Source organism: Felis catus, chromosome A2 (assembly GCF_018350175.1).
Source record: "Felis catus isolate Fca126 chromosome A2, F.catus_Fca126_mat1.0, whole genome shotgun sequence".
Classification (NCBI taxonomy): Eukaryota; Metazoa; Chordata; class Mammalia; order Carnivora; family Felidae; genus Felis; species Felis catus.
In genome coordinates, this window is record NC_058369.1 from 26,321,583 (window position 1) to 26,334,600 (window position 13,018).

The following is a 13,018-nucleotide window of genomic DNA, read 5'->3' on the forward strand; positions in this document are numbered from 1 at the left end:
AGAGGAAGGTTTGAGTAGAAGGAACAGGTTAGGACACTGTGGTTAGGTGATAGCAGAACATGGAAGCTAGGCTAAGGAGTTGGGTTTTATTCTGTGGCCAGTGGAGCCTGAAAGGTTCCCGAGCAGGGAAAGGATAGTGTTGGATGTTTAGCAAGCTCACATGTGCTCAGCATTCTTTGCGGGCCTTCCTTTGAAGGGAAAGTGCCAGGAGGAAGCAGATTTGGGGATGAATACAGGGGAGCGATATGGCTAGTGGGTAGTGGAGACGTGGCCTCCTATCCCAGATCTGTAACTTTCTAGTCAAGGCATTTATCCCTTCAGAGACTCATTGCCCCCAGCTGCAAAGTGAGGGTAATGGTTCTTCCTTACTTGTTTCAAAGGGCCATCTCCAGATGGTTCGACGGTTCTACCACTACAGGGCCCAGTGTGGGGACCCCGCAGGGCTCAAGTTAGGTACATACTGTACCCTTGAAGAGGCGAGGAGGGTGGGGAAAGAGGAGGCTGTGAGGTTTGGTGGGTGCTTGGTTCATTAGTTTCCTTCCTCTCTTGAGAGGGTTTTTATTTTTGCAGTGTGAAGCTGCTTCCTATTTAAGAAGTTTTAGAACCATGGTTCTCACCCCTGGCTGCACATTACAATCACCCGGGAACTTTTAGGCCCTACTAATGCCTGTGCTTCCTCTCAGAGAAGCTAAATTAGAGTCTCTGGGAGGTAGGGCTGAACCATGGGTATGGTTTTTTGTTTGTTTGTTTGTTTGTTTGTTTAAGTTCTCTAGGTGATTTGGGGTGCCTGGGTGTCTCGGTTGAGTGTCCAACTCTTGATTGCAGCTCAGGTCATGATCCCAAGGAGCCTGCTTGTGATTCTCTCTTTCCCTCCCTCCCTCTTTTCCTCCCTCTGTCTCTCCCTCTCCCCTAATGCTGTGCTGTCTCTCTCTCTCTAAAAAAAAAAAAAAAAAAAAAAGTGGTGTAAGTTCTCTAGATGATTTTAGAATTCAGCAAGCAGGGTTGGGACCCTGTGTTTCAGATATAGTGATGTGGGGACACTGACATGTAAAATACCTCCAAACAGCTGCCTTTGTCTCTCTGTACTTTGAGTCTCTGAGTAAACCTGATTATCTATGCCAAAAGGGAAGGGAGAAGAATTAACTGGGTTAATCTGGTTTGAAGGTTTGCTGAAGTTTTGGTTTTAGCTCCTTTAACACTTTTTTTTTTTCCAAAATGAACTGTGTTTATAGTCTCAGTAAGGTCATTTTGGGCCAGACAGATTCAAAATAAGTTTTCCTCCTCAGTGTTTCCTAAAATGTCATCCAACCAAGGCATCTTTGGATATCAGCTATTGTGCAGGGAAATAAATCTTCAATACTTTTTTGGGAATTCAGAAAACAAAATGCCAGTGGGGATGCTTGCTTGGAAAATGGCCTATGTAGGAAGCGTTAATCAACAGTTGTGGAACCAACAGCCCCAACCCTGCCCCTGCCCCCCTCAGGATAGGAGTCAATAGATTGACATCACTAGAAATGAACCACCTGAGTTCCACCAACTAGTGAGGACCCCCATCTTTCAGGGCTGCAGGAAAAACTCAGGGCACCCCCCCCCCCCCCCCGCCAGGTCACTGAGCACTGCTGGCCATGCCTGGCAGGTTGGAAGGTCTTGGGAATCAGGTATTTGGGTCACACTCCCAGTCAGCTGCTTCCTAGTTGTGCGACCTTGGACAGCTCACTTAATTTGCTGAGCTGGACTGAGATCTCCCCTCTAGGCAGCTGTGAGGATGGAATGAGAAGTATGGAGTAAGGGGCTTAGCAAGGTTCCTAGAACCAGATCGGTCCTCATTTTGTTACATCTCTCTTCTCTAACCTCACTTAAGTCAGAAATTACGTGGTCCTGATGCCTTTCCAGTTTGAAGAACTTCACACCAGACCACACTGACCAGTGCAATGCTCACATGCCAGGGCTTGACAAGGTAGCCACCCTGCCCCGCCAAGATAAAGGGTGTGGTATTGTGAGGAGGGGCAAGAAGAGGGCCCTTTGGGGGAAGTGGCAGCAGATGGCAGGGTTTGGTGGCAGGCCGAGATCTGTGTGACTCAGGGCCGCACCCTGCAGCTCCTAGCTCTCCCTTTGTTGCCTGATGGGCCTTGGCGGTTTATTGTCTCTTTTATACATGCTGCAGTTTCCGTTCCACATCAGAGACGGTGGTAAAGATGGGAATGATTCACTGGAAGATTCTGGGCTGCTGACTCCAGCTCGGGAGGAGGAGGCCTGACTTCAAATGTTGGGTTTCTATTAGTCTCCAGGGCACTCTCCTCTCTGCTTTAATAAGAGCTACAGCCTGGTTGCAAGCAGTGGACAGCTGTGCTGTGTTTAGTTTACAAATTGGAGATTTGAGGTGAAAGTACTTCCTTTTGGTCAAGTGGATGGTGGTACCAGGCAAGCTAAAAAAATTCAAATGTTTTGTAGTTAGGGACCACCTTGTTTCACTAAAGCGGAATAAAAATATTTCTGAGCAGAGGCACCTGGCTGGCTCAGTCAGTAGAGCAACTCTTGATCTTGGGGTTGTGAGATCGAGCCCCAGACAGGGGGTAGAATTTACTTAAAAAAATATGGATATATATATATATATATATATATATATATACACACACACATATACATATACATGTATATGTACACATATATACATATACATATATATACATATATACATGTATACATATATATACATATATACACACATATATATATATTCTGAGCAAAATCACCTCATATTGCCCACTGTCTTTCTTTAAAAAAAAATTTTAACGTTTTATTTATTTTTGAGACAGGGAGAGACAGAGCATGAACAGGGGAGGGTCAGAGAGAGGGAGACACAGAATCTGAAACAGGCTCCAGGCTCTGAGCTGTCAGCACAGAGCCCGACATGGGGCTCGAACCCATGGACCGCGAGATCATGACCTGAGCCAAAGTCGGCTGCTTAACCGACTGAGCCACCCAGGCACCCACCCACTGTCTTTCTGTATCTATTACCACATGGCAGGTGGGACCTGGGGGCTACAGTGGAACCTGAATGTGCCTTAATGTGTTTTTACACAATGGGTGGTGCTTTGAGGCTGCCAGTAACTAAGCAAACTCTAGGTGGACATGTGTGTATTACAAATGGTGTTGTATGTGAGGTACCAGTGGGCCAGGGGCTATGGCCAAGGGCAGATGATGGCAGAAGTAACCCTAGCACCATCCTGCATCCCAGGCCTTCATGGACTGGGATTACTGGTTTATCAATACACCTGAATCCAGGCTTCTCAATCTTGGCACTATTGACATTTGGGGCCAGGTAGTCCTTGGGTGGGAGTGGGTGTGGGGGTGGGAGTAGGCTGTCCTGTACGTTGTAGGTGTTTAGTAGCATCTCTGACCTCTTTCTACTAGATGCTAGTAGCACTCCCCCATCCCCTGCGACAACTAAAGATGTCTCTAGACATTGCTACATGTCATTTGAGTCAGAAAAATCACCTTCTTTGGAGATCACGGACCTAAATATAAAGAATGTCTTGGCAGGAACATTAATGAGGATATCATTTTGGCTACCACAGTCTGACACCATGACCCAGGCATTATCTTTTAGTTACTGCTTCCCTTCTGCCAAATGCTTTTCCCAATCATTATTATGTGCCATTTTATAAACAAGTTTTTTTTTAAGACAATATAGTAATCTTAATCACAATAATAGACAAATTTATAGAGTATCAGTAAAGAGGCTTCAGGAATACCTTAGCGAGGATACTATTAGCCTGAGCTCACACTCTCTTTCTCAAAAATAAATAAATAAACTTAAGAAAAAAAATAAAGGCACATGGAACACTAGAACACATAATTGTTACTGTCAATTTGAGGGAGAGGGAAGAGGAATAGAGGGCAGGGAACATATATAAAGGAGTACAATAGGAAGATGTTTGCCAGTTGAATGGTATATAACCTATTCTGGCACAAATATATGTTCAGGAAATTCTGAATTTTATTTGTTCTATTCTATTCTATTCTGTTCTATTTTATTCTACTCTACTTTTTAAGTAACTCTACCCTCAGTGTAGGTCTCAAGCTCCTGACCCCAAAATCAAGTATTTTGAGACATGTATTTAGAGACAAGATACACTTGTCACATATTTAGAGACAAGTTTAAAAAAAAAAATCTAAATTGTGTTTCTTCAGAAGGAAGGAATGGAGGGGCACGAGGCTGGCTTGGTTGTTGGAGCATGTGACCCTCCAACACATGTTGGAGCATGTGATCTTGGGTTTGTGAGTTCGATCTATCTCCATGTTGGGTGTGGAGATTGCTGAAAAATGGGATCTTAGAAGAAGAAGAAAGCAAGAAATGGGGTCAAACTGTACATTTTTTTTTTAACATTTATTTATTTATTTTTTTAATGTTCATTTATTTTTGAGATAGAGAGCACAAGCTGGGGAGGGGCAGAGAGAGAGAGGATGACAAAGGATCTGAAGCTGGCTATGTGCTGTCAGCAGAGAGCCCGATGGGGGGCTCGAGCTCATAAACTGTGAGATCATGAGCTGAGCTGAAGTCAGACACTTAACCAGCTGAGCCATCCAGACACCCCAGAACTGTATGTTCCTTGTTCAGACTTACACCCCAGCATGGAAGAAGCACAGGCACTGGAACACTGTGGGTGCTTAGTTGATGTTTGCAATTGGCAGCAACATCTTTGTAAAGCGCAGGTCTGAACTTCAAACTCAAAGAATATAAAGCAAGACATTGGTGTTTACTTAGCACCTACCAAGTGCCCAACATTGAACTGGAATTTTTAAAATTACTATTATTCCTCTGGTAAATCATAGTGAAATAATAAATGTTAGAAGTATTTTTGAGAATTAACATTTTCCCTCAATTTTAGACCTGAAAAGAGCTTGCCTATGATGTAGTTGTTTGGAAGTATTCAGTTATATGTGCTAATTTCAGCTTTACTCTAAGAATGTTAAAAGCTCAGAAAATTTGCCAGTAAGACAATTCTGGAAAAAATGAAAATTTCCAAGCTAAAGGATTGATCCCCAAAATGTAAGAATGTCATATGGTTTCAGCATTTTCTCTTTATGTATTCAGAAATAATTGCATTAGCATGTTGCTTAAGAGATTTGTCACACCACACAAATAACTCTTAAAACATTTATTTTATATCCCCATATGAAACCAGCTAGACATAGATTCCAGATACACAGTTGATTCACTCATAACTGAGTGGATATTGTTGAATTACCATGTTTTATATATTCCTGAGAAGACAGGAATTTCTGCTATGTGAACTTCATCAACCTTTGCTAAATAAACAGAATGGAAATGAATGATAGTGTAATATGATCTGTCTTAAAATCCACTTACCAGGTTAACAATGCTTACTTGGCTTTGTTTTCTAAATAACCTATTTAAATGAAAATTAATTTGGTAGAAAGGATTTACCGAATACTGTGTTGATAAGCATTTGTTGAGTAGTGACTACAAGTAAATCATACCACCCAAGGATATTAAAATGATTCTGAATATTTGAGGAAAAAATGTTAACATTCTTTATATGATTTAATCTATACCTTCATCATGATTCCCTGTGTATATAAGCAGAAGGCTGGACTAGGTCTGTGTTTCCTGTTTACTTATTAGTAAGAATTACTGGGGAGGCTGTAAAAACATCTAATTCCTAGGTTTCTAGCCTAGAGATTCTGATTTAGTATGTCTGGTGCAAAGCCTGGGAATGTGTATTTTTAATACCCTCTCTTCTCCCTGCTCCGGAGCAGGGAGATAGATGTTAATAATCAGGCCGGTCTGGGGGTCACTGGACCTGGAATGCCATCACTGCATCTCTATTCCACCTTTCACCTGTTTTCTTAATCATGGCCTTCTCTAGCTGACGAAGCATATAAAATGGAAACTCTGAACACTGAAACTCATGGATCTTAGTCTTCTTTTTTCTTTTTTTAAATTTATTTTGAGAGAGAAAGAGCACACATGGGAAGGGCAGAGAGAGACGGAGAGAGAGAATCCTAGCAGGCTCCACTCTAACATGGCTCCAGTGTGGGGCAGGAACCTATGAACTTTGAGATCATGACTTGAGCCCTGAGCTGAAATCAAGAGTCAGATCTTAACCAACTGAGCCACCCAGGTGCCCCTGGATCTTGGTCTTCCGATTGCTACCACAGCTAGTTTTGAATGCCTAAGGTTAAACTTTTTATTTTAGATAATTGTGGATTTACATGCAGTTGTAAGAAATAATGCAGAGAGATCCCATGTATCCATTACCCAATTTGTTTCAATGGTAATGTGTTATAAAACTGTAGTACAGTATGGCAGTCAGTACATTAGCATTGATACAGTCAAGATATCGATTTAAATATCTCTCATATCTTAGTGTGTTCAGGCTACTTTAACAAAACACTATGAACTGTGCGGCTTATACACTACAGAAATTTATTTCTCACAGTTCTGGATGTTGGAAGTCTGATATCAGCGTGGTTGCCTTCTGGTGAGGGTCCTCTTCCTGGTTCATAGCTGACACCTTCTCAAAGTATCCTCATGGTGGAAGGAGCAAAGAACCCTTCTGGAGCCTCCTCGATATGGCACTAATCCCATTCATGAAGGCTTCACTCTCACAACCTAAGAATTTTCCTCAGGTCCTGTCTCTTAATACCATCATTTTGAGGGGCATTTCAACATGAATTTTGGGGGGACACAATCATTCAAACCATAGTACCTCACTTTCTATAGCCACACCTGCTTCCCTCCTCCACACACCCTACTACCCCAGCCTTAACTCTTAGCAGCCACTAATCTGTTCCCCATTTCTATAATTTTGTCATTTCATGAATGTCATATAAATGGAGTCATGTAGTTTATAATCTTTGGGGATTGGCTTTTTCACTCAGCATAACTCTGGCAGTTCATCCAAGTTGTGTGAACCACACCTTTTTGTTTCTAAGTGGTTTTCCATGATATAGATGTAACAAAGTTTAACCATTCCCCTGTTTAAGGACATTTGACTTTTTTTTTCCTAATTTTGGACTGTTACTAATAAAGCTGCTCTGATCCTTCGTGTACAATCTTTGTATGAACACAAATGTTCATTTCTCTCAGATAAATGCCCTGGAGTACAATTGCTTGGTCATATGATATTTGCACGTTTAATCTTTCAAGAAACTGCTAAATTGTGTTCCAGAGTGACTGTGCCATTTTACATTCCCACTGGCAATGCATGTGTGGTCCACTTTCTCTGGATCCTAGTCAGCATTTGGTATTATTTTTTGTGTGTTTGAGTCATTTTGGTTGGTGTATGGTAATATCTCATTCTGGTCTTAATATGCATCTACATGATGACTAGTGATATTGAATATCTTTTCATGTACTTATTTGCCATCTATATATCCTCTTGAAAAGAATGTGTATTCTGTTGTTGTTGGATGGAGTGTCCAACAATGCTAATTAAATCTGCTGGTTTGATGTATTGTTGTGGTGTTGTTGAGTTCTATATTGTTCCTGGTTTTCTAATTGTTCTATCAATTGCTGAGAGAGGGGTATTGAAGTTTCCAACTATAATCATGGATTTGTCTATTTCTTCTTTCAGTTCCATCAGTTTGTACTAATTCTGGCGTTGGGTACATACACATTTAAGATTTCTATGTCTTGCTGGTGGATAACTGTTTTATCTTGATGTAATATCCTTCTCTGTCTCTAGTAATTTTCTTTGTTCTGAAGTGTACTTTATCTGATATTTCCACTTATATTTTTGATCCTCTGATTTGGGTATTTTATAACTGAGGCTCTTTCCCCCCTCTTTTTTAGGAATATATCATTCGGGTGCAAAGAGGAATTTCTGTAGAAAACAGCTGGCAGGTAAGCTTTTTTTTTTTTTTTTTCTTTTGTCATTAGAAAAATGTTTATATGTTTAAAAGTCTGACTCGGGGCCTCTAAAAATCTGGAAAAACCAAAACATGGTTAAGTATGAATCCTGTTTCTTTTAGATATAAACCTTCAGCTTTAAGATAAGTATTATAATATAAAAGGCTTTTCTGTTTCCAGTTGTTTGGTTTAATTTGTGTATGATGTTACCACAGAGAGTATCTATGAATTTGTTCCCCAGTTTGGCCCAGAGTAGGATAGATAGATAGTAGGCAGATTCCTGGTTTTGTTCTTAGTAATTCATACCTCCTCCCCTGCAGCCATGGTGTGGGTGGGGAAGGTTAGAGTTAAGTCCATCAGGTAGAAAGGCTAGATAGCACCTTGGATATTGTACAGCTTGGACACTGCATTTCATGGACTCCCAAGTCTGCTCATGGGCAAATGCTAGTGCCAGTTCCCTCACTGTGTGTAGGTGAGGGTTACCTTACAGCCCCAGGGTCTGCTCTCCTCAGGGGTGGCCTCAGAAAGAAAAGAAAAAACTTCCTACCTAGATCCGGGTGTCCTTTCTATGTCAGTTGACTTTCAGAGGGTGGCTGACTTCTGTATAGGGGCCATTTCTGTGCAGCCTAGTAGGTAATTATAATGACCCTCCTCCTCTCTCATCTACAAAAAAAATCTTACCTTGTGCTTCAGGCTTGAACTTTCTCTCACCCTAAGCAGTCTTGGACCACAGTGGCCCACACTTGATCTTTCCCCTTTGCCTGAAATTTCAAATGCTTTTTGTTTCAATAATTATACTATTTAACATCTAGTGAGCATTTCTTCTAGGCACTGGTTCAAGCACATCGATTCACGTAACCTTTAAAAACAGTTCTATACGATTGTATTACCCCATTTTACATTCAAGAGGTAAGTAACTAGTCCAAGGTCATACTCAGATCAGTGACAGAACAGGGTTGGGATTTGCATATTCTCTGTGATTAACCGCTGTGCTACCTTTTGCTCCTTTGTATTTATCAGGGATGGCCTTGTATTTAACTCTCTGATGTATATTCAACAAGCAGGGCAACAGCATTGTCCTACCAGAAGAATGAATCCTTGAGGCAGTTTTCTAGATGCAGTGCATTAGAATCCTTGGGATACTTAACAAAAATGTAGACTCTTGGGCCCCACCCTGGACCTACTGCAAGAGATTCTCTGAGGGTGGAGTCCTAGATGATCAGCAGGTAATTCTGCTCACTGGTATTTGAGAATCATCAATAAAAGTTGAAGTCATACCATTCAAAAGCAAAATAATTTCCTTGCCCAGATCCTGAAGAACTAGTGGAATTTGATTCTGGCCCAATCAATGGCATCAAGCAGAACTAAGAAAGAATGTATAGACAATGGAAGGTGGACGTCTGCTGGGAGGGAAATGCAGAGAATCTGGGAGAGGTATGGCCTCTCTGCCTGCAGATGCAGTCCTGTCTCTAGAATGGTGGGATCTTAACTGGGGGAAGTTTTATCCAGGGCAAGGATGAAATGGCCTCAAAGCTATCCATTTCCTTTTACTTTGATTTCGTGTTCAGTAAAACTTTTTTTGGGTAAATCATTAATTCATCTTTCCAGGTGCCTGGTTAATGAGAAGGATATTGAAAGGACTATTCACTCTGAAAACAAAATCATTCTCTCTTACCTGTTGGCATCTTGTGTGTTTGGCTGGCATTAACCAGTTTTGTATGACCCGGCCAACTCTGGGTCTGTTTTCTGGGCCTGTCTAGTTAAGCAAGTTAAGCACCAGGTATGAGCCCTCCTATGCTTAGTGCAAATGCCTGAGCTCTAGAATGTCAATAAATATTAAATAAGGAAATGAAAAGAGATGGTCTTTGCCAAATGAAAACACCACTGTCTTGTCTTACAGATTGTGAGGAGATACAGTGACTTTGATTTGCTGAACAACAGCTTGCAGGTAAATATTTGAAAACACTAATGACACACGTTCATTGCTTGGGCTGTCTTAGAAATTAGTTGGAAATGACAATATCAGGAACAAGAAATCAGCAAATTTCCCTGGCAGAGGAGATAGACTTATACTTTAAACAGATGATGTGTGGCTCTAAAAATAAACTTTTGGTAACATGTGATTTATGATAGTCACCTTGCAAGTGAGTACCTTTATGCAAGACTGCATCCTTACCACAGCCATGGATGCTGTGTATCATCTCCTTTGCACAGATTGGGAATGACTAACTAAATTGCTAGACTTGTTCACTTAGAGCTGGGACTGTCTCAGACTCTCTCCACTGAACTAGGCTGCATAGTCAGTTGCAGATCAATACTCAACAGTAAATAGAGACTCAGTCTTTTTCAATGTAATTTTTTCTCTCTCTTTTTTTTAAATATTTTGAGAGATAAAGAGCATGAGCAGGGTAGGTGCAGAGAGAGAGAGAGAGAGAGAGAGAGAGAGAGAGAGAGAGAATCCCAAGCAGGCTCTGTGCTGTCAGAGCAGAGCTGAACTTGGGACCCCATCCCATGAACTATGAGATATGACCTGAGCTGAAACCAAGAGTCACATGCTTAACCAACTGACTGAGCCACCCAGGTTCCCCGTAACTTTTTTCTCTTAAATACATATTTCTAAATTCCTCTGGTTTAAATATTCCCACTTTGGTGGCCATAATGGACAGAGAAATGAGCTGCAGAGCCTTTTTCTGGAAACATGTGCTTGAAGGGTCCTAGAGGGGCTTAAGTACCGTAGTGAGTAGTGGCAATAGCACTCATGTCTCCATTTAGCAGATTGGTCTTCAAGTGCCGTGGGTTACTGCAGATCATTGGGCTTGTGTCATATCTCAGATTTGATTGGTAATATAAATCTGAGCCAGAGCACGTGGCTTGTGACCAGCTCAGCTGGGAGGTGAAGCACTGCTCCCTTCATTGGTGAACGAGCCATCACATATTATTGAGTGACCTCTGATCCTGCCCACAAAAGTCAGTCAGACTGCAGGCTGGCAGGGAGCAAAATGCTTCCTTTCCTTCAAAAGGCTGTGGTCATTGATAAGATTCTCGAAAGTAGCAAATGTAGTATCCAAACTTTACCATTATTTACAGCCCTGCTGAAAACATGAATGCTTAACTTTCTCTCTGGTAGAATTGGCCTGAGTTGTCTACAGACCTTTATGTAATTGGCAGATGGTTATGCATTTGCCAAATGTTGTCTTTTTGAATTTTAATTATAGTATGACCAATTTAAATCTCCAGATAAAATATTGGAAGAGATCAGATTCTACTCATTGATGGGTTTAATTGGTTTATGGATTTTTATAGCATAGCCTTTCCACTCAGACAAAAGCTGGGTCTGTGGTGGCACTGTAGATGAGGCACCGAAATATAGTGTATTCCAACAGTGGATTTTCTCCACAAGTCTCTCTAGACATTTCCGTGCAACATTTCCACCCTGGCATGAGCTTCTGGGAGCCAACTTTGGGCCTACTGTGTGTTTTCACCACAATGCACAAGTGAACCTTTGCCCAGTGATCTTCGTACAGTGTCATTCAGCCAGGAGTAAGTCTTATGGGAGGAAGGTTTCTGAACTTGAAATTGCCTAGGCCCAGCCCCCAAAAATGGGGATGGGAGGAAAGGGTTTTATCTCATATTTGTTCTTGCTTAGGGGATGTAAGGTTGAATCTCTATGACTATTCAATGATGGCCTTTTTAATATAATAGAATTTTATTTTTGCTTCAGTGTAAGTTTCCCTTTTAAAATAGGCACTTTCAGTGTGCATTTTATTTCAAATGCAAATATCCACATGTATTGATGTTGGCTTATGCTGGGCAGGATATGGCCAGACATCATTTCAGTGGGAGGTTTTTCTAGATCCAAGTAAACAAACAGAAGAAAGTACACACAGCTTTTTGGCAAGAAAATAATTTCAAAACAACCTTCATAAAACAGACCAAAAAGACTCTCAAAACCACAGAATAAAACTGTGACTGTGATTTTTAGTGTCTGATTACCCTTCTGACGGATAAATGAGTTCCTGCTGAAGAAAGAGAAATATAATACACATATGTGGAGTTGTCTGACTCCAATAGGAAAAATGCCAAAATGAAAAAAAAAAACAGGATGTAAAATTATACATGCAATATAATATAATTACATGAAATGTTTAGAAAAAACGATTGGAGGGAAATATGCCAAACTATTAACAATGGTGATCCCCAGGTGGCAGGATTATGGCTTATGTTTTTTTTCTGGCTCTTTATACTGTTTTGTACTTTCCAAGTTCTTTATAAACAAGCTCATATAAGCTATATAAGCAAAACATTTTTAAAAAGCTTCATTTCCCCAACTTTTTATAGTGAGCATATTTTGTGGTAATAGTGAAGAAGAATCACTACCTTATTTTTTTTTAATGTTTATTTATTTTTGAAAGAGAGAGAGAGGGTGGTGCCTGGGTGGCTCAGTCGGTTAAACATCTAACTTCGGCTCAGGTCATGATCTCACAGTTGGTGGGTTCAAGCCCCACATCAGGTTCTGTGCTGACAGCTCTGAGCCTGGAGCCTGTTTCAGATTCTGTGTCTCCCTCTCTCTTTGCCCCTCCTCCACTTGTGCTCTGTCTCTGTCTCAAAAATAAATAAACATTAAAAATTTTTTTTTAAAAAAGAGCACACAAGTGCACAGGGGAGGGCAGAGATAGAGAGGGAGAGAGAGAATCCCAGGCAGGCTCTGCACTGTCAGCACAGAGTCCAACACGGGGCCACAACTCATGAACTGTGAGATCATGACCTGAGTCGAAATCAAGAGCTGGACGCTTAACTGACTGAACTACTCAGGTGCCCCTCACTAGCTTCTTTTAAAGGCAACATCAAATTAGTAACCATCTAGGGAAACCACACACAACAACCTAAAGGAAAGGAGCAGGAATTGAAATGATGGGAACTGAGCCCAGATTGGGAAGGAGTCCAGACTCTGCTCCTTATGGCAGGGAGACCTTGGGTCAGTTATTTCCCCTCTCCATCCTCACCGTCCCCATCTGAAACAAGGGGTTGAACCAGATGACTTCTCAGGTCTGTGGTAGCATAAATGTTTTGTGATTTGAATTTTACTTCCCACTGTTGACATAGGAGAGAGACTCTACTGTGTTCCCCGGTGGAGGGGGT

At 41.3% G+C, this 13,018-nt stretch overlaps 1 protein-coding gene across 19 annotated transcripts in view; it reads left to right on the top strand.

Annotated features, from left to right (window-relative positions):
- PXK (PX domain containing serine/threonine kinase like) overlaps positions 1–13,018 on the top strand; it is a 74,223-nt gene that overhangs the window by 16,758 nt on the left and 44,447 nt on the right. For 18 of the 19 annotated variants that reach the window (XM_023249884.2, XM_023249885.2, XM_023249870.2 and 15 more), the window contains exons 2-3: positions 7,823–7,873; positions 9,780–9,827. In XM_023249884.2, coding sequence (XP_023105652.1) covers positions 7,823–7,873; positions 9,780–9,827 — 99 coding nt within the window. Of the gene's footprint in view, positions 1–7,822; positions 7,874–9,779; positions 9,828–13,018 lie in introns of those variants that run through there. The other variant, XM_019823480.3, reaches the window with a different exon arrangement.